The sequence below is a fragment of the Balaenoptera physalus genome (assembly GCF_965194825.1).
Source record: "Balaenoptera physalus genome assembly, chromosome: 11".
Classification (NCBI taxonomy): Eukaryota; Metazoa; Chordata; class Mammalia; order Artiodactyla; family Balaenopteridae; genus Balaenoptera; species Balaenoptera physalus.
In genome coordinates this window covers 40,911,364-40,935,568 of record NC_138896.1, presented here as the reverse complement: position 1 = coordinate 40,935,568, position 24,205 = coordinate 40,911,364, and the positions used below count along the sequence as shown (strand labels likewise).

Below are 24,205 nucleotides of genomic sequence, written 5' to 3'. Positions count from 1 at the left end.
TAAACTAAAATTAAACCAAGTGTTTTTATTGTCAGGCACTCTTTCCTTCTATTGGTGTGGATTTTTTTTTGGTGCAGATTTTTGAAAGTTAATGGTAATTAGCTATGAGAATATAAAAATGGTTTCATTTTGCACTGTATAAGGTTCACGTGAAAGGACCACTTACTTCTCAGGTCTGGTGCTTGCCTTGTGATACACGCAGATATTTTATTAGCCACCATTTCTCACCCAGGTTCCCTGAAGGATTGCAGGAGATCAGTGAAGTGTTCTTGCTGTGTATACTTTAATCACCCATAAATTGGAATTACCATACAGTATGATGATCAGAATCAACAAACAGAAAGGGTAATAATGCACACCAAATAATCACTGGTAACCTCAGCAATTTTATTAACAAATTTATTTCCCTAATTGGGTAATGTATCTCAGTGCTTGACTCGAGGGCATTATAATAGGTTTCCACACTGCAGAAGAAGGAATTAATTAGAACCGTTTGCTCTCAGTTCCGTATTTACACTTGTCCACCCGTCTCGTAAACATTGCCTGGTTTCCTGGGTCCCCCAGGCTCCTCTCTTCTGACTCCTCCACCCCACCCCCTAAATAAATAAATAGAAAGCGGAGAGTAGAAGTTCACATCTTCCTTATGCGCAGTTCACCCCCACCGGAAGCTGCATTTCATGGTCAGAATCTGACAAAGTCATCACTTCCCATAGGACCCGCCTCTCCACGGGCCAAAATGGGGAAGCTGGGGTCTTGGTTTGCCAGTACTGTGTCTGGGATTGTCCTTGTCCATTCAGAACCTGGGGACAAAGCTGGTGAGATGGGCAGATCTGTCCCAGTTCACCCAGCCCCACCAACAGTGCCTCTGAGGAAGGTAAGAGACATTCGTTAGCTCTGTCTGCCCTGGGAGCCGCAGCCCATGTGAGCAGAAAAACGATAACCAGGGAATTCATTCTTCCAGACTTCCTCAAGTAAGGATTTTTTGTTTCGTTTTGTTTTTTTGCCTTACAGCTTGTGAGACTGCAGCATGACAACAAGAAAGCATCTTTAAATGCAAATACTCCAGAATCTCACTGTAATGCTGGCCTCTAACTCCTCTGCACCCCACCCTTTACTCCAGAAAGGCACCATTTCAACCTGCTGTGCAGCTTACGATGACTGGCATGAGTGCAAGATGCCAGGGTACGTGAATCACCTCCAGAGCTGGTTTCCTTAGCAGCTGTTAGTATAGCCTGCCATGTATAGAGATGGCTTTTGAATGTAGATATAATTATTACAGACACATCTCAGGGACGTGTAGACTACCCTAGCTACCAACAGGCCCTTTTGGAGAGCTATCCTCCAGAAAAATCTGGATGGGCCCAACAAGTCTCATTCTCCTTCTTGAATATCCTTCAAGATCTGGATGAGGTTTTCCAGACCAAAGATATAGCCTGGATCTGGTCCATCGTAGGTGGTGTGTTCATTCCAGGAGCCTTTGTAGGTTGTGTGAGCAAAGTCGATCATCCGGATGTCAACTTTGATGACATTGCTGCCGTGGGGCGTCTGCAGAGTCTCCTGCCCATCATATATGATGAGGAGAGAGCTGGAGTAGAACCGGTATGAACTCTGGCTCCTAATGACTGAGAGGAGGGCCCGGAGCTGGCGCTGGATGGGCTCTAGCAGCTCCGTCCGGAACCGGGTCCCATCGTGCAGGAACTGATAAAGCGCTTGTCTGAAGCCCTCCACTGAGAGTTTTCTTCCATAGTACTTGTCTTTGAAGAGAAAGTGCTTCTTATCAGTTTGATAAACCTTGCATTAAAAAGAAGATAGAAAATGTGAAGAATTGCAAACAACAAAAAAAAATCACATCTGCTACAGTGGCAGCATCACAAGCTACCTAATATATAAACAGATTTCTAGAGATGCAGGGCAAGAATGGCTGCAATGACTGGCAAGATGATCTTTCATCAAGCACCAGTGTAACTTTTACATTTTAAAATGCTTTCTGTGCAAGCGTTTAATAGGAATCCAAGGTCTAAAGATCCTTCATCCTATGAAGGTGACCCTCCGCCCACCAGGAAAAGGTTTGGATCTCCTTTCTTGTGAATTTCCAATGTCAACCTCCAAACCATGATTTAAACCCTGGCTTCTGGCCCTCTTTAAATATTAGCAAACCCAAGCGAGAAAGCTTTAGTGGGAATCTGAAATCACAGCCAATGGCTTTGGAAAGCCAAGTAGATTAAAATTTCCCCCAACAAAGTTTATGAAGTCCTTTCTCTGCAGATTCTAAGAAAACCGTAATGGCTCTGGGGGTAAAGTGGGGTGAATTGTTTGGAGATGAAAAGACAGGCTAGATCAGGTGTGGATGGAGTTTTCAGGCAGCCAGTGAGGTTGAGGGGAGCCTGGATGGAGCAGGGAAGGTTCACAGCAGCTCTGTGGGGCTGGCGCCTCCTCTCCTTAGCATCAGCTCTTCTCCCCTCCCCTGTCATGTCTTGGCCACCGGAAGGGAGCAGATGGAGGAGAGATGCTGATGGGGGAGACAGTGGCAGCCGCTCCCATTTCATTCAGATGGCAGAGGCAGGCAGAGGCTGAACGGAGGTCAGTGGCTGGCATGGCCAGAGGGTGAGTTGGCACACCTCTGCCTGGCACACCTGGGAAGGGCTGCCCGTACCTGACCAAGACAGTTTCTCAGGTCTTCCCTGCCTTCAGATTACATGATATGTTTACAGAAAACAGGAATTGAAAAAAAAAAATCAGAAAGATACCATAGACTTGGTGTTGCCTTTGGAGGGCTGGAGATCAGCTGCTACAATTAGCCGTCCTAAGCCCACGACAGGCATCTCTTTCTAAATAAATCAGATCAATTTCATAAGGTTTGAGGTCCAGAGAGAGATTCCATGTACTCCACAAATTGTCACACTCCATTCTCTTGAGGACTGCATTCCAAGCCTTCCTAGGGACATCTGTGCCACACATTTATAGACTCAACTTCCAGCTTCAAGGGGTGGCAGTTTCAATTAAGGAAAGTGATAACGATTACCGTCAGATCCGTGTCTGGTTTTGCTTTGAGTAGATAGACTCTAAGAGTGAACCACTGGAGAAAGTTTATTTCCTCCTGTTCTCCTGCAGCCCTGGCTATAAACCACATCAGAACAGCAAAAATGAAGTGTGGAGTCGGGGCAATAAAAAATTAACCATTCCTTTACTGGGTTTTGCAGGTTACGACCTTCCCACTTTGTTAATGAGAAGAGGTAGCAAGCAGAAGCAGAAAAGGCAGAGAAAGAACAGGGAATGGCTAATAAGGATTCAAAGAGCAGATTGCCTGCCAGCATCTGAGAAGGAGAGGGTTCAGCTTCATGGTTCAAGAGAACGAGAAACCAACGGAGCACACAGAGAAGCTTTCTCTCAGTTTGCTCCCAGACCTGCTCACACACTGTCATCAAAGGTCTGCTCTCAACATGGGCAGGACCAACGTGGTCACGTGGAAAGTTCCAACTGCCAGAGACCCTGAGATGAGTTTAAAAATGGTGGTTTCTTAAATTTTATTGATATACAGTTGATTTACAATGTTGTGTTAATTTCTTCTGTACAGCAAAGGGATTCAGTTATATATATTCTTTTCCATTATCGTTTATCACAGGATATTGAATATAGTTCCCTGTGCTATACAGTAGGACCTTGTTGTTTATCCATCCTATGTATAATAGTTTGCATCTGCTCATCCCAAACTCCCAATATATCCCTCCCCCCACCCCCTCCCCCTTGGCAACCACAGTGTGTTCTCTATGTGAGTCTGTTTCTGTTTCATAGAAGTTCATTTGTGTCATATTTTAGATTCCACATATAAGTGATATCATATGGTATTTGTCTTTCTCTGTCTGACTTATTTCACTTAGTATGATAATCTCTAGGTCCATCTGTGTTGCTGCAAATGGCATTATTTCACTCATTATGGCTGCGTAGTATTCCACTGTATATATATATACCACATCTTCTTTATCCACTCATCTGTCGATGGACACTTAGGTTCTTTCCATGTCTTGGCTATTGTAAATAGTGCTGCTATGCACATAGGGGTGCATGTATCTTTTTGAATTACAGTTTTGTCCGGATATATGCCCAGGAGTGGGATTGCTGGATCGTATAGCAACTCTTTTTTTTTTCATATGGCAATTCTATTTTCAGTTTTTTGAGGAACCTCCATACTGTTTTCCAGAGTGGCTGCACCAATTTACATTCCCCCAAAATGGTGGGGTTTTGATATCACTATCCTGAAAGGCGCTCTTTAAAAAACCCAGTGTGTCCTAGACCAGGATACGCGTTTTCTTGGTGAAAGAGGTGCTTGGCTGCCGTCTCTGTTGCTCCCACAAAGTGAAGGGTCCTGCGGGGGGCAGCAGCATCTCGATGGGAGACATCCTTGTCCCTAGCGGACATGCCAGGATGCCCAGCCCCGCAGATGTCCCCCACCTACCTGCATGCCGCAGATGCGCGCGCCCAGGCAGGCCGAGGTGCTCCGTGCACACTTCCTCATGTGGCGGGCCTTCTTCTCCTCCGACGCATCGTCCCCATGCTGCCGGGTCCCCATCTTCAGGTCTAAGATGCAGGGATGCTTGTACTGTGACACGACGTTTTCCAGCAGCAGGAACCCTGGTCATGCTACTTTAAGGAAGGCTTCTGAGGACATAAAGGCCACTGCCCCACAGGAGGCGGTTAGCAGGCCTCTGAAGCTGGCTGGAGATTCCCTCCTCTGAGCCCCATCCCTTCACTCCCATTTCTTTCATTACAGACCAGCCTGTCAGTTGCTATGAAGATTTCAAGGTATTAACTTTGCAGGCTGCTTTCATAAGTCCATTCATTTAGGGGGAGTTGATGAGGATGTGAGCTTCTTTTTCTTTTCCTTTTTGCTCTGAGGTTGTAATTTAAATGCAGGAGTGAAATCCCTGGCAGGCCATGCCCAATTTACATTTTATGGCAGAAAAATCATAATGCTAAAACCTCGAGTCACTGAATGGGCCAATACCTTTTGGGAGAAGTGGGTTGATGTTAGCTTCGGAGATGAGTTGCAGGAATATTAATTTCAGCGGAGTAATTATCCTGCAAAAGCTTCTTATGGATGAGGGTTGCAGATGTGGCTTAGTAAATACAGAGAAACCAGCCACCGGTTTGCGTTTGCAGGAAGGAGCCAGAGGTGACAAAAGGGGGGCATTTCAAGCCTGAATTTGCTCTCTGAGTTTGTGGGAGGTGTAAAAGGGAGGTTGGGTGCAGGGACCCTCCCACCCTTTGAACCCGCACCCCTACCCCCACCCAACGTGGCAGTCATCTTTCCTATCTGCCCACAGAGACCCCAGCCCTGCCCATCCCCGCTGCCCAGGTGGCAGAGACACAGCCAGTGGCCCAAACAGGGGCACTCTGTTCAGCTTTTCCCCCAGTCCTCCTTCCCCAGCCTCTGGTTTTTCTTTTGGAGAGATCTGCTTTCTCCTAGGTCCCAGGTTGGAGGGCTTGTGCCTCCCACTCTCCCTCACATCAGGCTCTCTCTCCCTACCCACACCTCCCTTGGCCCTGCCCCCAAACGTCTGTCTATCACCCCCTTCACCACCCTGAGCCCCTGACAGCACCGTGCACAGTGGCGGCTGGGCGGGCGGGCGGGTCATGGGCAAGGATACGGTGCCTCTTGTTCTCAGGGTACTCAGTGCACAGGCGGCTCAGGTGGGCCTGGTGGCAGTGCAGGCCCCACGGGTTAAAGCTTCTCCTCTCTGTCTGGTTCCCTTTCACATCCTCCACCAGGGAGGGGACGTGGGCCTTGAGGTGGAGCTCGGACCTCAGGAGCGCTGTGGCTGGGCTGCGGGCGAGGGGAGCACACGACAGTCAGGGCCCCTGTGACTGGCTGGGCTCTCCTGGCTGGACCCTGATGTGGACTCTCCCTGGCTACTCTCAGGATGCCTGCAGGACCTCAGAGTGCCCTGCCGGCCCTGCTCAGGCCCTGGGGCACCAGATCAAGCCACGCTGCAGGCTTCGCAGGGGTCTCTCTAAAGTCCGGAATAACTCACCGGAGCATGTCACCTCCTCAGGGGGCTGAGGCGGTTTAAATTCACTTGTAAATGACCTGGGTCATTACCTCCCTATGGAGGCAACACAGTATAAAGGTGGCGACCCTGCCTGGAATCAGAAGGCTGGGGGTTAGGCTGTTACTGTGGCTTCAGATGCCATGGGGGGAAGAATCATAGGTCCTTGGTCCACCCTCTCCTGCCCTCTGCATCTTGGCTTCCCCGTCTGTAACATGGAGATAATATGCACCGCTTCCTGACGCCAAGCCAGGAGGCTTAATAAGATCCTTGGGGAAGGGAGGTACTTTCATTGTATTAGCTCCCTTTTGTTTCCCATAAGTGTTTAAAAAATCCCCAGGGATCCTTTTCATATGAGAAAGGTCAGCTAATCTGAGAACTCTCCAAGGACCTTGGGCGTCCTGAGCTGCCTGAGTCTCCAGGGTCCCACGGAGCCCTGCAATTGACCTCTCTCCTCGTCCCGTCTCGACCGCTAAGGAAGATGATTTAAGAGAGGCATTAGCCACACTTTTCCTTTATGTCAACTATTCTGGGGTTTCTGCTCTGCACCTTTTCCCCCTCCAGAGACACCTCATGGTCTCAGTGAAACAGGTATTTAATGAAACAAATATACACCGAATGTCTGCTCTGTATAGGACTCGGCGTGTGCATCTACTTCCGAGATGAAATGCATTGAAATCCTCCCTCTAGAAGTGGCACCAAAGAAAATGCATTCCTTTTTTTTTTTTTTTTTTGGTCACGTGGCTTATTCTAGACAGAGCCTTCATCTGAATTTCTCCTTTTCTCAGCTCTGGCCCTAGTGGGGAGCCATCGGCCTGGGCACAGGTGGGAGTGGTGCTGGTCCCTGATAGGGACGTGCTGCCCGGGTTCTGTCATCCTGCCAAGTGGCCCTCACCTCTCCTTGAGTGAGTGTGCCCGCTGGGTGTGCTGCCACTGGGGGAGGGGGAGGGCACCGCCACCGCTGGTGGTCTGCTGGAGGGTCTGCCATATGGCCACGGCCGCCGACCCCGTGGAGACCTTGAAGGGCCCCCGGCTCTCTTTCAGTGGGTTGGCAACCAGGCTAAGATGGCCTCGGCTGTCTTTCCGGAGGTGCACGGTGATGGTGCCTGCAGAAGGGGAGGGGTGGAGAAAGCAGATGACATTTACGGAGTGGATGCAGTGTGATGTCCATTTGAACTATAGTTTAATGGCAGTGGTCAACCGCCCCCCTCCCCCAACTCATCTCGCAAGGAAGAGCTACGGGGACTGGCCTGAACCCGATCCTGTTCCAGAATGAGCCCAGAGCTGCGGAGCCTGCAGAAAATGGCCTCGTACGGATGTTGGCACAGCTTCTGCTTCGTCACCTCTCCCTGCCCCTTCATGCTTGAAACAAAGCAGCTGCGTACATTTTGTCCTCACATCCCCACTCCTCTGTGCGCGAGCACACCACCCAGGCACCCCGCAGCACCCCACCCGGGCCCAACCTGGGGGCATCTGAGCTGGTCCTCTGCAAAGAGGGCCCCTGCCTCTGAGTGGCAGTGAGGGAAGTCGGGGGCTCCTCTCATTACCGCCCCTTATCCTCTGCCTCCTTCGACACCCTGGCTCTCCCCTCTGTTAACCTGTATCTGAGCAGCTTCTTCCAGGAAGCCTTCCTCTAACAGCCTCCTGGTGCTTGGGTTGCCCCTTCATTCATCCTCCCCCCATCCCTGGCTTTCACACTGACGTTCGCCATTGCCTTTGGTTAGACGCACAGCACGTGAAGATTATGGACAGAATGTGGTTCTTTGATAGAAAAGAGAAGGCGTGTGAGATTTCTCCAATGGTACCTCCTAACCACCGGTGTTTGTAATCCAGGCATGACATCCTACTCCAGTAGCTGGCTGTGATAGCGAAGGATGTGAGGACACCCACTGAGCCCATGTGCTAGCTGAGCTTCTCCTTTAGGACATCGACCAGGTCAGGTCATTGGCTCTGGCCTGTACGTTAATGGCTCTGTGGTGTTCTTTGGACTTCTCGCTCTGGTGGCAGGGTCCAGCCCTCCCTCTGTGGGTGCCCAGCCTCGCCAGAATTCTGGTGAAGGTGGAAGATACTCATGGTCGTGGCCCAGGAGACGGCCACACAAATGTTTTTGAGAGAACCGGATCTCTACAGAGTCCTTTGTTTCCTGTTCTTCCTGCAGCTGATGCCGTGAGGACCCTCTCTTCGCTCCTTCTCCTACCAACCCATTCTCCATCCATCTTGTGCCTGGGGGCTGACTCTGGCATGCACCAATGGCTCCTTTGCCTGACAGTTGGGCCAATGAGGGACACTGGCTGGAGATGGGGGGAGGGGAGGAGAAAGGTTGGGGCTTTATCCCACTTGTTCCCTCCCTGCTGCGGCGTGGCTCTGCCGTGCCTGTGTTTCTCTGCAGCTTCCCTCTTGCTCAGCTCCACCGTGCCCTCACCTCAGCCCTTCAGGCCTGGGGGTGGTTACAGACTTCCAGTCTTGCTGCCCCCTGGTTGCCTCACCATCCCCAGTTATTTCCATTTTTTTTTTTTGGCAGCGCTGCATGGCATGTGGGATCTTAGTTCCCCAACCAGGGACCGAACCCGTGCCCCCTGCAGTGGAAGCATGGAATCCTAATTCCTGGACCGCCAGGGAAGTCTCCCCAGTTGTTCCCTTAATCCTGTGTGCAATTCTGTGAATAGTCCCTTGAAAAATTCTCTTTATTTAACTCCCTTGGCATGTACTGCTCGTTTTCTGCTGGGACCCTGACAGATGGGAGGGTTGTCTGTGGTCACATCCTCCCAAATGTTGCTTTCCTCCCCTGGCCACTTGGTCACCTTCTCAGCGTTTAAGTGGTCATTCTGCTGAACCAGCAGCCAAGGCAGCTGATTTCCCCTCGTGCGGCCCTGCCCGGCCCTCCTGGGCTGCTCAGAGCAGACACTCATTTTCAGGGCTGCTCTATAATTCAGCGAGTCACGCTCCAGGCCCATCTGTGCCTAGCTCAGTGGTCTCCCTGGGCCAGGCCTGTCATCTCAGGTTCCCAGTGCCCTAATTCTGCAGCCTGAGCGTGACGTTCGGTTCCCTCCAGTTCCTTAAAAAACTCTGCTCTTCCTTAGCTCATCCCAGGCCCCAGCGTCCTGTGAAGTAATCATGATAGTAACCATAACAGCGCACTTGAACCTGGCATTCTGTAGTTCACCTGGACAGTAGCCTGCATCCCTAGACCGAGCCCACCAGGGCTGTCCTGCTCATGAGAGCAGGGGGCTGATGGCAGGTCAGGGACACAAGTACAGTAGTAATAACCACTCCCTGGTCTTTCACATCTACTGTGTGCCAGCATTATGTGCATTTTGTTGATCACTAAGCCTGCAAGGCACTTGACTGTGGTCACTGAGGCTCAGAGAGATTGATAACTCACCCAAGGTCACACAGTTGGTAAGGGATGAAGGCCACGCCAGCCGTGAATATGGGAGACGGAACAGGCTGTCACACTGAGCCTGGGACTTAATCGGGAGACTCCTGTGTCATCACACTATGTTTACCCGTGTGTGGATGAGGCACACTCCTGCTGTGTCCCCAGTCACATTTGTTCCGGTCATTCTGTTCCACAGGAACGAACGGAGAGGCTACGATGCCACCACCTCGTGAGAGGGCTGTCAGTGCCGAGGGCCGGAAGCGCCAGGAAGCCCAAGGATACGGTGTTACATTTCCAGCCTTGACTTCTTGGCGGGAGGGTCGCTGTGCTTGTTCCGGGGAGGAGGACTGATCTGGGAACCACCCCCAGGCCCCAGAGCCTACCCTCCAGGTGTGAGAAGAGGGGGAGCTGGCTGGCCTCTGTGCTTGTCCTTGGGGGGCTTGGAGCCTCCTGGCTCCTGGGGAGGCAGGAAGGGGTGCTGGCCAAAGGCAAGGCCCTTTTGGATCTCGTTAAGTTCAAGTTACCATCCGGCAACTGCCTGGCCTTTCCCACTTGTGAGGCGAAGGTGACAGGCCTGCCAGAAACCACGGTCCTGGGGAGCCCTGGGCCCAGGAGGCCTCCCTGGAGGGACAAGAAATGTGACCTTCACCTGCTTCTCCAGGTTCCAGCTCTTGTCTCATCTCATCCGTGCTGAGTGTCTAAATAGATGGACGCAAGCAGAGGTGCAAATAACCCCAAACCAATAAGATCCGAAAGTCTTTTCTATTTCTCATATTGTCAGAGCTACCCAGCCAGACTCCATGTCTCTGCCTTCCCGCTCTGTCTCCCTGCGTGCCTCTCCCTGGCTCTGTGTCTCCGTAGGTCTGTCTTCCTCCCTCTCTCACACATTCTTGGCTCAGCCCAGCCCTTCCCTCTGAAACCCGGGACCATAGCACATAGCGGCCTTGCAAACAATCTCGGGTTGCCTGCCCTTGACAAGAGCAGCAAGTCAGTTGAATCCAGACTCCCTGGGGCTTGGATTGTTCTTTTAGTCAAGAGCCTTGTTGGCTCCAGCCTGGCCTCCAGCTTGCCTTGGGTGTCCATGGGGACTTGGCCGCCCACGGGCTCCCAACACTCTGCTGCCCCTGCCTGGCCAGGAGAGTGGGGGACCCCGGCCCTGTCTGCCTGCTCACCAGCCCCGCAAGCACCTCCATTGTGACCATGTCAGCTGGGCAGACATGAGTGCTCACTGCCTTGGCTGACGTGCCCAGAGCATCTCAGCAATTTCGATTTGGCCGAGCAGCTTCCGTGAATATTCTGTCATGTATTTATTTTTAAGCTCATGAGAACATTTATTTGCCGCTGTCTGTAATATGAATCTGGCTCATCCACTACCAACTTGACCTAGGAGTATGTCCTCACTCACCCAAAGCCGATGGGCAGACTGGGAGGCAGAGGGGCACAGCCTCAAGACGCTGTCATGCCCAAGGAACCCAGCAAAGGGTCCAGGCTGAGCTCCTGGCACAGGGAGGCTGCCCTTGCTGCTGCCCAGCAGTCCGCTGCCATCACCGTGCAGAGAGTGAGAAGGAAGAGGGTGGGCTCTGGGGCATGTGGCGACCATGTCAGGAACAGCCCTTTCTTTCCCACCAGAAAGAAAAAGGAGACCCCTGTGGCAGCTTTGTGGGTGTTCAAGTTCCCCTGACCTGAGGTCACTAGCTGAGTGACCCTGGGCAAGTCACATCCCCTCCCACGTTGGGCTGGGTGACCCCTGAGCACTGGCATCTGAGGAGTTGTCTCTTCAGTGATAGTCACTGGTGGAGCTGGCCTGGGGGGCCGAGAGCCCACACTTGGGAGCTAAACTTGAATTCTGGCTCTGCCTCACTAGCTGTGTGGCCTGAGGCAAGTTGGGTAACCTCTCTGTGCCTCAGTTTGCTCACCTGTGAAATGGGGATGATAGAAGTACCTTCTTCAGAGGACTGTTGTCAGGATTAAACGAGTCAGTCATGGAAACTGCTTCCAGTGTGTCTGGCACTGAGTGAACACTAAGGGTTGGCCGATATTACTTTTCTTTTCTGGTGAAACAAGATGCCCGCACAGCCTGAGGTCCTTCGAGGGACCCTTTCCCATCCCAAACCTGACTTCAGCTCCCTGACCCTGGCATCTGTGGGCTTGAGGATCCCAGTTCTGGGCCCTTTCTAGTGTCTCCTCAGACATACGTTTCCTTGGGTGGTGCCTGGATGCTGGCACCACGTGGATCGTGTTCGGGCAGGTGAGGGAATCAGCGTTTCTGCCTCATCGAAACCTCCTGTTTGGGTGTCACGCCAGCCCATGGGCTCTGCCTCCCCCTCCCCCTCAGCCAGGCTGTGTGGTCTCACCTGAGAGATGTCCTGTGGTTCCCTGACCCGCCCCCTCCCGACTTGTTTGCAAACGTCATCTCCTGAATGAAGCCCCAAGGCAAAGACTGATGCATGAAGTGATGACTCAGATTAATCTATCAAGTTAGCAGGGCCCCAAGGCAGGTGGTACCAGGATGGGCCCAACCTGAGAGGGAAGCAGGGCAGAGGAGGGGTCTGGAGAGTCGACAGTGCCCAAGACTCCCCAGAGTGGTGTGGTCCTAACCCACCCGCGCCCGCCCCCCCCCCCCCCGAAATGGGGGATGGCTCGTGCAGACAGGGAACGGGGAGGGCACCGGGATGTGGTCCTGGAAACCCACCGGCCTCTTTCACTTCCCCGCTCTGCCTGGGGCTGCCCTGGCAGCCTGTCTCAGCTCCAGGGTTGTGTCGAACCAGCGTGAAATGCTGCGGGCAGGAGGCCACCCCACCCGAGATCCTGCCGCCCCTTTGCTGGCTTGAGTTCAGTTGTGAAGGGCCAGATGTTAGTTCCAGTGGGTGCTCAGACAAGATGGGCAGTGATCCACAGCTGATGGGCAACACCGGCCTGCGGCCCCAGAGGGCCCCCGGGGAGGCCTGCAAAGGCTGTACACCAGCCATCCACCCCTGTCTCTCATTTGTCTTATCTCAGACTCTCAGAGGTGCTGGCAGCCCATGACTGAAGCAATGCCCAGGGCTCAAGGCCTTGGGCCCCTCTCAGTGGGTCTGAATCTGGAACATGCTGAATACGGATACCTGGGCCCTGACCCCAGGGATTCTGATTCAGAGGTCTTGAATGGGGCCTGGGAGCCTGCATTTAAACACACACACACACACACACACACACACACACACACACACACACACACACAGACACACCAGCAATTCTGGTAAAGTTGGTTGATCCTGGATCCCACTTTGAGAAACACCGATGAAGACAGGCCCCATCCTTCCCAGTTATCCACATCACTGAAATGCAGGTAAGTTTTTAACTGACTTATTAGAGGTCTAAAATCCTCTAAAGGAGGTCTTTTCTCTGAGTATGTATCCCTTTGTGGGCCCTCGGCTGGCAGAGTCCTGCCCTGAGCCCTGTGAACCGCTTTTACCGAAGGCTGGATGTGAACAAAACAGCCTGCCCTGCGGATGCTGGCAGCCCACAGAGTGCCCCTGTCCGGAGGCCAGCAAACAGCAGCCCTCCCCCACCAGCCTTCTCTCCCCAGAACCCACTCTGTGCTCAGATCCAGAACACACACTGCTCCGTGCACCATTTCCCCAGCTACACCGTGGAAACGCCCTGGCTTTGCCCCTGGATGACGGTGGGAATTCTGGTTTCCCAAACACACTGTGAACCAGCCCTTCCATAACCTGTCTCAGACCCGAGGCTCCTGCCATGCACCTGGGTCACCTGAGGGAGGTGAAGGAGGTCTCCACCTGTCCTGTGTTTACCAACCACAGTCATAGGACCCAGGCATGGCACTCCCAAAGCACAGACCAGGATGCCCCATCAGGGCAGGGTGGGGCTGGGGAATCACTTTATCCCATTCTCAATTCCTCGAAGGCTGGTGGCTTGAGCTAATTTGTAGGACGCCAAATGGCATAACACTCCAGGCCTGGAGGCTCAAAGAGTTCAGAGAAACTGGGGCTGTGAAGGCCAGCTGGGCTGTGGAGAGGGGCAGGTCTCCATGGCAACACTTCAACACACCACTGTGCTTGAGGAGGTGGCAGGTGTGTGCGCCCGCCCCATGCTAGCCCCAGACACTCACCTTTGTACTGTGGAGTGAAGCGCTTCATGGCCAGTGGCAGGGACTCGTAGAACCTCTGCTCCTGGGAGATGAGGGGCTTGCACACCGTGTGCTCATCATACTTCAGTACGCTCAGGTGACCTCCGACCTGGTGCAGGAAGGGCTCCAGGGGCACGCCAGGGGCGTCCATGCTGTCCTGCACCACCATGCTTCAGCGTGGGAAGGGGGCAACCCGCAAATCCACAAGAAGAGGGAGGGCCCGAGGTCGAGGTAGCAGCTCCCAGACAGAAGGCAGGGCTGTCAGCAGTCCTCAACTTTCTCCTTCTTGGCCTTTATCGCTGTCATAGCCCAGGTGTCTTCCTGGCTGAGGGCTCTTGGCGGCGTTCCCTGGAAAGCAGAGGAGGAAGGGAAAGGATGTGAGGGAGGTGGTGTGCTGGTGGGGGCAGCACTTGAAGTCGCCAGCCACGACCCCCAGGTAGTTAAACAAGACTGTAAATAGGCATCGATTTCTTCTGGAATAATCTGTTACAAGCAACTGGTAACAGTTACTGCCTCTGGGGAGCAGGGCTGAGATAGAGACTTTTCACTAAATACCATTCTGTGCCTTTTGAATTTTAATATTAAAACGTTCAAAAAACAAAAAACAATACCTAAAACTGTAAGTTTTCAGAGTGCAGTGAGTGTGTCTGAACTTCTCGTGTCCCGTTGCCTGCCTTCCTTTGGGAACTTTGATCCCAACCCAACGAGAAGAGAGCAGAGTCCCTGCTGGTGGGGACTCACCATCCTGCAGGGGCTGGAGGGGTACAGGAATGCTTCGTTTTGATATTGCATATACACCTGCTGTGCACCATCATGGCTCCACAACATCATTGCTGTGTGACCTGGGGAAGTTACTAAACCTCTCTGGGCCTCAGTTTCCCCATCTGTAGAACAGGATAATTATGATACCCATCTCGTGGACTTAGGTTTCAGAACTGAGATATAAGCCCATGAAAAGGTTAGCCCAGTGCCCGGAGCTAAGTGCTCAATAAATGTGATTTATCATGATTATTTCTAGCATTATTGCCATGGTGGTCATATTTTCCTACCAGCCCTGGGAGGGCTGGCTTTATCACTGCTGCTTGCAAATGAGGAAAGCAAGGCCTTCGATGGCTTGCTGGGGCCCACCTCAGGCCAGGAGCACAGGCAGAAGTTAAGCGGGGGCTCCTCGTCTGGTCCCCCACCACGTGTGCATCCTTCACCCTCCCTGAGAGGGGGCCTGCCGGACCTCAGGCAAATGCTGGAACTCTGGGCTGGAAACATGGCCCCTAAAGACATCCTGACTTTGTCTCAGTAGAGTGCCAAGGAGACACTGCAAGGGGAGGCTCTTGTGGTCGTATTCATCCTGTTCGAGAGGACATTCCCGCAGCGGTGCCCGTCACCACGGAGTTATTAATACTCTCTCCTCTGCTGGACTCCCGGCCGGCCAAGGATGCAACTAGGCTAGGCAGCGCTGGGCGTGATTAACCCTCTGTTGACCTTCAGTCCAGACCATGGGCATGGCTGGCTGGCTCCACACACAGCAGTACCTGTCAATTGGTTCAGGACTCCAGCTCAGAGAAGCTCCCACCACCCACCTGGACCTCCAGCACCAGGAGGAGTTGAAAGCCTCAGCCCGGCCCGACACTCCCCTCCATGGCGCCGTTCCCGAATTGGCTACTATTTGGCAGGCCATAGAGCTCCCCTTTAGGAAGGGAAAGGGGATGACTTCTACCTGGTGTGTGCATTTGCTTTGCCGGATGCGTGGCTGAAGCGTGACTGGGGAGGCTGGGGGTGCTGGGGCGAGGAGGACTGGGGCCTGATGGCGAGGGGCTCCCCCCAGCCCTGCTCTGAGACCACCCAGAGGTGAGTCCTGCTTGGGATCTGCCCCCAGGAGCTGAGGAAAGAAGTTGGGAGGCATCTAGATGCGAGGAAAATCGGGAATCAGCCCTAGGATGAGTTGATACCTTCAGTCTGGTTATCAGACAAGACATCCCAGTTCCGTGGCAAACCCAATCCTCCTTGCAAACTTGGCCGAAGCAGGAAGGAGGAAGGAAGAGAAAAACCAAGGCAGCCCGACACCTCTCCTCTGGCCGGGCCCACTTGTATGTCAGCCTTTGCCAGCTCACCTGTCCCCGGGTCAGGGAGGAAGAGGCGCTTCTGGTAAGCAGAGGGACAGCCAGGTTGTAAAGTTCATTTATAGCCACTCCTGGAAGGAGCCAAGGCCCCGTCCACCACACTGTCTCCCCAGCGCCTGGCGCTAACCAGGCCTGGCCTCACCTTTGCAAGCCCAGCTTTGGCGGCGTCCAGGCCCTCATGCTGCTCTGCTGGGCGGCCCACCACCCTTCTTTCCCCACACCCCCTGTGCCCCCGAAGAGCTCTAAGGATATGGATGTCACCTACCAGTGGTGGCATGGGGAGAAAATAACAATAAATGGTAACAAACACACAGCCAGGCAGCGTTCCAGGAGTTTTACATAGATGAACCCATGTAAGCCTCACAACCGCCCTATGAGGTAATTAGTTATCGGCCCCATTTTACAGATGAGGAAAATGAGGCACAAAAAGGTTAAGTAACTTGCCTGTGTGTACCCAGCTATTAGGGGGAGAACAGGGATTTGAACCCAGGCACACTAGCTCAGATCATGCTTACCTGCCATGATGCAGAGGGGTTGGGGGCTGCTGTTTCTCTACTTTGAGAGTCAGGAAATTGAGCCCCAAGGAGGCTGGGGCTTGGCCAAAGTCACCCGCAAGTCACTGGCTGTGCTGGGACAGGGACTCAGGTTTTCTTGTCCCCAGGCGTGGTTTCTCCTACCCTGATGCCCCCTGGCCTGCCCTCCCGCTACCTGATGACAGTGAGTGCATGTCCTAGTGGTGGCTGGGATCCGTACTGCTGCAGAAACCATCGTGAGGGATCAGGTGAGGCCCCCCTGGAGCTGGGCCTTGGTATTGACCTGCTTGGGGCTTTCTGCCTGGGGTGGGGTGTCAGCCAGACCCAAGAGGCACTGTCATTCCTAGCGCCTCCGCCTCCCATCCCTGCCATCCCCAGGGTCAGACGTTCTCAGGAGCCCTGGCCAAACCTTCTCAGGGAGCCAGGATCAGCCAGAAGACCCCAGGCCTCCGAGACGGCTCACACACAGCAACGTAAACTCTCCTGCCCCAGACTTGGTGTGGGTTGGCAGTGGTGGGGTGTCTGCTGGGTAACCAGTTTGTACTTTTAAAAAAGCTGGACTTGAATCTGGGGAAACTGAGGCCCTTCTGCTCAAGGGTCATCTTAGGGTGTAGCTTAGGGGATATCTGAAGGTCCTCCAGCTCCTGAGCTGTGCGGCCTGAGGTTCTGAGGCAGGTTGTGGGAAGGGGCGGAAGGAGGACGGATGGGCAGTGGCTTCAGCCCCCGGGGTACCTGCCTGAGGCAGGTAGATGGGTTTTGCTGCTGCTCGGAGAAGCACTCTGCAGCTTCCCCCTGGCACTGATGCTGACCTTGGATTCCCAAGGAAGCTGAGGTTTCCTGTCTGTTGCTGTGGGATTGAGCTAGAGAAGGCCTCCATTCGTCCCATCCTTCCTGCCAAGTCCCAGATGAATAATTCAGGTTGACAGACCTTTCTTAGCCCAGACCTTCCTTTTGCCACACGCAGGCACTTCTTTCATTGACCCAAGCCTTGGCCTTTGAGCAATGCCTCTGGGCCCCGTTCTGTTTCCCAAAAGCACTGGGCAAGGAGTCAGGTGCCCGGGTCCGTTCCAGGCATCCCCACCAGCTTGCTGAGGCCCATGGGATGAAGTGGGTAACTGTCTGAGTCTTGATTTACCGCGCATTGCCACAGCCTTGTCAGGACGCTCAGATGACAGAATGCACAGCCCTCCTTTGTGGAGTCCTCTTCCCAAGCGTCTCTACCACTTGAGCTTTGTCACTGTGTGGGCTGTTCTCAGGACTGACCCCTGTGACTCAGCTTGGGTGCTGGGAAGGCAGGTGAGGCGGTCACCAGAGACAGGATCTCACACCCCCTCTGACACACTGAAGGGCTCCCTTTAGTGCTTTGAAGGGAGACAAATGTCCCTCTCTCCAGCCCATGCCTCCTCCCGCAGACCCACAGCCCAGACCCCTTGGCCAGCATCCTTCCCTAGTGCTCCTTGGGGAGGGAGAAATGGGAGGAAGGATGAAGGAGGGAGGGAGGAGGATGAGTTGCTCCCAGCCAGAGGAGCTCAGCCTAGTGCCCCCTCCCCCGGGAACAGTGGTCAAATGCCCCCAGATCCCTGTGTCCTCCTGCCCTATCACTGGGTCATGTCCTGAAAGAAATGACTCTGGGCCTCACCCCAGGAGACTCAAGGGCTAATTTCTCTGATGGGGCCCAGCAATCGAGCTGGTTGTTAAATAAGGCCCTGGACCGTCTGTGTCAGTGCAGCCCTGCGGGGCCTGAGTGATAGCCAGCCTGCGCTGGGTTGCAAGACATTCCCTGGTTTGAAAGGAGGGTTACGGACAGCAGGGCCTGCAGTTGTATTTGGCTCCCAGAGTGGGGACGGATGACAGTAACAGTGACGTCAGGCACAGTGACAGATGTCACCCATCAAGCTGAGGTGGATGAAGGCACTGTGGCTCGTCACCACCAGTTGGCACATTTTAGTTCCTCTTCCTGAGATCCTTTCTGTATATACGACCTCTCCCCACAGGCTAAACCAGAGTTCATTAAAAATTACAGAAGATACACCTCTTTTAGAACTCGCCTCTCCCATTTTAGGGAAGGTGGCAGGTGAAACCACAAATCAAACTTGTAAGGGTTCAGCTTGGACTAAATGAGTCATGATCTCTATCTTATCAGAGGCTGTCAGCTCCTTATATCTGGAAACTAGTTGGGTGACTGTGGTTATTGTCAAGACTGTTCACAAATATTCTGTTTTTTCCTACAGGAATGTGGTATGATTTCACTTCCCTTTGAAGGTACGTTGGCCAAAGTGTGATTTGCTTTGGCCGACATCGCATGGAAGGGAGTGACATATGCCACTTCTGGTGGGAGCTTTTAGAGAAAGCAGTGCCCTAAATTCTCTTTCCCTGGCCAAGGTGATTTTGGAAGCACAGTCACTTCCTGAGTGACTATGCATGACCGAGAAAGAAACCTGGGCTATATTAGGCACTGAGGTTTGGGGGTATTTTGTTATGCAGCTCAACCTAGTCCTTCCTGACTATTTCACCAACTCATAGCCAGATACCCTGTATGGAGCAACCTCAGGCACTCAAATATTTCATTGCACAAATATATCCTCTACGATCATAGTTACTCCTATGAAGCATCTACTATGGACCACTGGCCTTACAATGCCCATCTCTGTTTCTCAGGAGAATAATTTTCAGATGGAGGCAAGTAGAAGAGCTTTCCCGGGGTCCAGAGCCAGTGAGCACTGGTGCTGGGATTCAGCCACAGTAAGTCTGTCTCATTCTAAAGCCGATGCCTGTTCTGCCCCCAACATGCGGTCTCCCTTGTAAGGGAGGGGCAGCCGCTCTGGCTCCCTCTGGGAGCCCTGAGCCCTAAGTGGGGGCCAGGGTCCTGTCTGAGGCCCTCTCTATGTTGTGTGTCTCAGCTGTGCACATCAGGAACGGGAGACTCGTCCTTGACTGGGCGGTGGGAGCGCCACCTTGGGAGGGTAGTGTGGATTCACGTGCCATGGGTGGAGGGCTCCCATCCGTGGGTCTCTTGAGCCCTGACCGAAAGCCACGTCACCACCACCAGCATTATCTGCAGACTAGAAAAGTAATACCCACAGAGCTCAATCATTTCTCAAATGTATCTAAATGCTTTGGTGTTTACCAAAATACAAATTCATTTAAAGGCGTTATTGAGTTCCTAGTAGTTTTTTTAATCATCATCTGTTTTCTCAATCAACAGATACTAAAAGTCTAATGAGTATTGCAGGGGGACTCATAGGGAACAAATTATGTTGAAAAATGAGTCCTAGTTGAAAAGATTAGAAGAGATACTGCTGTCGGCCAAGACAGGGGTGGAGTGAGGGGTCCAGGAAGGGGTCTGATATGGGAGAGATGGAGGCTCAGCCTGGGGGAACTTGAGGAAGGCCTGTTTGGGTGTGTGTGTGTGCAGGGAGCAACAGGGAAAGGCAAGGACAGGCAGGGAGACGGGACTAGAGGGAGGGTTGAGTTGGGAGGCCGAGGTGAATGCTGCTGGGGGTCTGGGCATGGAGTGGGTGCAGAGGAGGTCGGGCCACGTGGACCGGAGGTGCCTGTCTGGCCCCCTCATCAGTCTAGGCAGGAGGGGGGTTGCCTGAGATCGCCAAGGTGTGGAAGCCTTCGGGACCGCATCCCGGTACATCCAAGGGGGAGGGGTGCGTTCTGGGGAGGAGATAATTGAGAAACCGCTTGCAGCAAAAGAAGACTGCAAAATAAAATGTGTTGGGCTGCAGACTCAGAAGCAGCATGGTTTATGGCCTGCCCTCTCGCCTCTGAAGCTCTAAGGTACGTTTTGCAGGTAGCTCAGAGCCAGAGGTTTGGTACAAGTACCGTTCGGTGTATCTGTGATGCCCAAGGGAGCATTTTTTAATCTATTAGAGACGAGAGGATCAGAAAACCATTTAAAACTGCTGAGGTCGTAATGGGCAGGAGAATTTTGGAGTTTCTCACACGGCAGAGGGTTGTGTATCATCTGGGGCCATCAGGACCTGGAAGGCACAAGATTATTTTCTGGGGGGAAAAAATCAAGTTTTAAAATCCATCCTATGAATGACTCAAGGGCTATGGGGTGTGAGCCCCTCCATCTGCTCAGTCCCGGCCCGGTAGGATCAATACTGAACGCTGGGGGAATTCACACATCACCTTCTCAGCCATGGCTGAAAGATGAGGCTTTGGAGAACATCTATTTCCTGGGGAAGGCTTGATTTCCAGAATCACAGAGCAATACTTCATATTCCTGACTTATTTCCAAGCCGATGTTATCCTTTGAGGGAAGGTTTTTTTCCCCCCTCTCCTTTTCTCTTAACATTTAAAATCTTCCAATGTTCCTCCAGCTTGAGGACCAAATGCGATTTTAATACAGTGATTATTAGTTTAGAAGCCCTTCAGCTCCTGACAAATGTCCTTAGCTGCAGCAGTGATGTTCTGAGCTTGCTGTCAGGGCGGGAGACGCATGGTGTAAAAATGACTCAAAAGCCGAGCGCCCCAGAAGGGCTGCTCCGGGGGAGGGCTTCTCCCTTCCCAACTCCGACAGAACCAGACCTCATGACAGCACCTTGGGACCTTGGGCCCCCCTGGCCGTGGCTGGGAACCACTCCAACAGCCCCTCCCAGGCAGGCATGGCTCCTGGGGACCTCTCCGCCTGGAAGCTGTGCCCAGGGTCTTGGGTACTCCTAAATATCCAGACCTGCACATTTCCCAGCCTCTGATATCCTTCCCCACACCTTTCTCTAAGTCACATGACCAGCCACCTGCCTTATGAGCCAGAGAGAGACAGTCTTGCCAGTGGTTAGTATGGCATCTTTAGGACTCTAAGAAGAAACAGTTTTTAAGGTCAAAACACAATAGTGGGGTGGAGAAATGTGTGTGTGTGTGTGTGTGTGTCTGTCTGTCTGTCTGTCTGGGAGTGTGTGGTCACCGCAGGCCACAGGGCTGAGCTGGTCAAGTCTGAAGGGTGAGCCTTTGCCCAGCAGAGGGCAGCAGCAGACGGGCCAGAACCTCCCAGAGAGGATGCCCTCGGGCCAGCAAGCACCTTGGCCCAGCGATCAGGGGCCGCTTTCCCCAGCTGCCCTGGGTTTGCCAGGCCTGTCTTCAGAGAGCCTGGACGGTGGCTGAAGTGCCCCTGCCTTTCCCAGATGGCTGTTTTTAAAGAGCTTGGAAGTTACCATCAAGGTGGACGTTCCCCCACGTTCCCTTCTCTTCCTGTCACCTACCTGCTTTTTCTAAAGGTTGTCTGGCAGGGGCCGGGGAGCTTCCTGACATGGGTGAGGCACACTTTGAGGAGTGGGGTGCCTGGTTCGATTCACAGGGGAGGGACCCCAAAACCGGAGACAGGGGCTTGCCGAGGAGGTGGGGCGAGGGTGATGGAGGGTCCATCTGAGCAGAGCGGAAGTGGTCTTCAGCATCTACAACCCACCAGCTCCTCCCCTGGGGGTGGGTGGACCCCACACTCCCTTCGTTGGCCATCTAGGCCAGCCTCCCCCCACCCCCAGGTCCCTGAACAAGCCGATGCTTGATGCTCACAAAGTTGATTGCTGTTCCCTTGCGGCCGCTGATAAACAAGATAGCAACCGTATGGGAAGGATTTCTTTAGGGACTCTGCTCAGAGCAGGAGAAAGCACGGGCAGGCTGCCGGCCATGGGTGGGCTCAGCCCGGCCTGCCGCCCCCAGGATGCCCTGGGACAGAGCACTGGGACGGCCCCAGGGACCACAGCCCCTTTGCAGAAGAGGAGTTTCTCAGATCCCTGATAAGGAGCCGGCTTTGTGGGAGCACTATGGAGCAAGGGTGCAGGAAAACTGCACAGTGGGGCCAGGAGACACGGTTCTGCCTAGACTCCCCATCCCTTCCTCTCCAGGACTCAGTTTCCCTCTCTGTACTGAGAGCTGCTGACCCAGCCCTGTTCTTACCCTCCTATGGGACAGCTGGCCTTTCAATTCAGCAAGTCATTGTGGTGGGGGGAGAATGGGGGAGCGGAGAGTGGAGGTTGGCAGAGACGCTACCAGATTGAAAGAGGCTCAGAAGACACACTGACCTGATCCCCCCTGATTGGATCCTGGTCCAAAGCATTAAAAACTATTTAGGGGGCAATTGGGGAAATTGGAATGTGGCCTGGATGTGGCCGTCTTTGGAGAGCCAATGATCTTGTCAGTGGGGTAAGGCACTGGGGTTATGTAAGGACCTGTACTGAGGTCTCTGAGGGGAGTGCGGTGATGTCCATAGATTACTTCAAAATACCTTAGCCTTAGAGAATACAGTGAAGCAAATATGGCAAAACTCAAACAACTGTGAAAATCCACACTCAGGTTATGCAAATTTCATTGTGTCATTCCCTCTATTTTTTCCTGTAGGCTTAAAGTCTGTCATAGTAAAAAAGCTAAAAAATAAACCAGTAGCTTTTAAAAACTGTAGAAGCCCAGGCCTTGCCCTGTGGGATCTGAATCCCTGGGGAGGGGCACACCATGGATGTTTTCAAGGCCCCCAGAGAGTCTGAGGACCGTGGCAGGCTCAAGTTCAAATCTGTTTTACTGGAGGGGCGCGGGGGCAGAAGAGCCCATGGGGAGGGTGACCCTAAAGACTCTGCCACTGCCCAGGGCACTGGGGGCCCCTGGTGGTGACACATCTCTGATGGCCTTCGTCCATACCCTCCCTCCACTGGGGGCGCCCACACCCAGGCCCCAGCCGCTGCCTGTAGGTGCTGACATCATCTAGCCCTGTGGCCCCTCTCAGGCGGAAGGGTAGGGCTGCTGGGACAAGACCTGCTGTTCCCAGGGCCCATGCTGCCCAGTTCTCCTGGGACAGCTGCCTCTGTGAAGGGTTAAGCCCAGAGTGGCGTGGAAAGGATGGCTGCAACCTCTGCACCTGACCCCACAGCTTCCCCTACAGTCCCGGCTCGCCTCGGCCCTCCCACCTTCATGCAGGAGCCAAAGTTCCAGACTCCAGAACATCCTAGGAAGCAGAGGGTAGGAATGACTCTAGGGAGAGGGGGGGAGAGATGGGGGAAGAGCGTATGACAGAATTTCTATGTTGCTGAACTGTGCCAACATCCCTCTCCCCCCTCCCCAAAGCACAGACACACACAGACACACCGGCATCTCCGCAGAGCAGACCCCTAGTCATGGGGTCCTGGACAGAGATGAGGCCCATCCCCTCGGTCCCCCATGGTTTGAACAGGTCCTGTGGCCGTGAGACCCTCTCTCCCCTCGCTCAGGCGCCATCAAGGACCTCCCTGCCCATCCGTATCCCCCAAGACAGCACTCACCAGAGCCTCACTAGTGGCGGGACTATGGGAATGTGTGGAAGAGGGGGTCCAGTGGAAAGTAATCTTCTCTTTCAGTGCCCGCCGTCTGTGGTGTTGGGCAAAGGCCCTTCCCAGGGTCCCAGCGTGGAGAAGTCACCGTCCACTATAGTACTGGTGGAGAGGTCTGCTCAGACTCAGGTCTGACCAGAGGGCTGGGCTGCAGAGGCCTGGGGAGGAGAGGTCACCTGACCCTCGGGAAGGGCCTGCAGGGGCTGGCTGGCATGGCCAACTGTCAGCTGGTGTTGGGTTGCTCTGGGGCAGGGCCAGAGGGTGGGAGGGTGTGGGGAGGAAGAGGAGGAAGAGGAGGGGGGTTCTGCCCGCTGTCTGGATGGATGTCAGGCCCTGTGCACCAAGAGCCAATTGCCCCAGGCCCCTGGTTAGTTTTTGATTTCCCGTTCAGGGGGTAAGGCTGGGGTAGGGGTCATGTTCTCCCTTCCCCTGTCTCCCTGCCCCCACCCCACTCCCTACAACCTCACTGCCAGTTTGTCCCAAGAAGTGGCTGCCAGAGACAAGGAAAGTCTCGCAGCAAGACATTCAATCAACAATCAGCTTGAGGACAATCGAGTATTTTTTGAGGCCCTTGTGGGTGCTAGATACTCTGCTAGGCTGACCCAGGAACCTGCCAGAACAGTGCCTGTTGTTGGGAGATTACAGTCAGGGGCTTCAGCAAGTCAAAGGGCAGCTCCAGGGTAAGTGTTTGGTGGG

The 24,205-nt window shown here is 53.5% G+C and overlaps 1 protein-coding gene across 1 annotated transcript; it reads right to left on the bottom strand.

The window, feature by feature from the left end:
• Positions 1-366: 366 nt before the first annotated feature.
• IP6K3 (inositol hexakisphosphate kinase 3) lies at positions 367-23,672 on the bottom strand. The gene is made up of 6 exons (XM_082415068.1): positions 23,462-23,672; positions 13,535-13,900; positions 6,940-7,150; positions 5,646-5,821; positions 4,454-4,629; positions 367-1,791 (listed from the first exon to the last, which is right to left on the bottom strand). The coding sequence occupies exons 2-6, from the start codon at positions 13,719-13,721 to the stop codon at positions 1,372-1,374; spliced, it is 1,170 nt and encodes a 389-aa protein (XP_082271194.1). The 5' UTR covers positions 13,722-13,900; positions 23,462-23,672; the 3' UTR covers positions 367-1,371.
• Positions 23,673-24,205: the final 533 nt, after the last annotated feature.

Coding starts and splice junctions, on each gene's coding strand:
- IP6K3 (XM_082415068.1), bottom strand. CDS start 13,721: ATGGTGGTGCAGGACAGCATGGACGCCCCTGGCGTGCCCCTGGAGCCC. Junction 7,151..13,534: donor CTTCACTCCACAGTACAAAG/GTGAGTGTCTGG, acceptor CCCCTTCTGCAG/GCACCATCACCGTGCACCTC. Junction 5,822..6,939: donor GCACACTCACTCAAGGAGAG/GTGAGGGCCACT, acceptor CCTCGCCCGCAG/CCCAGCCACAGCGCTCCTGA.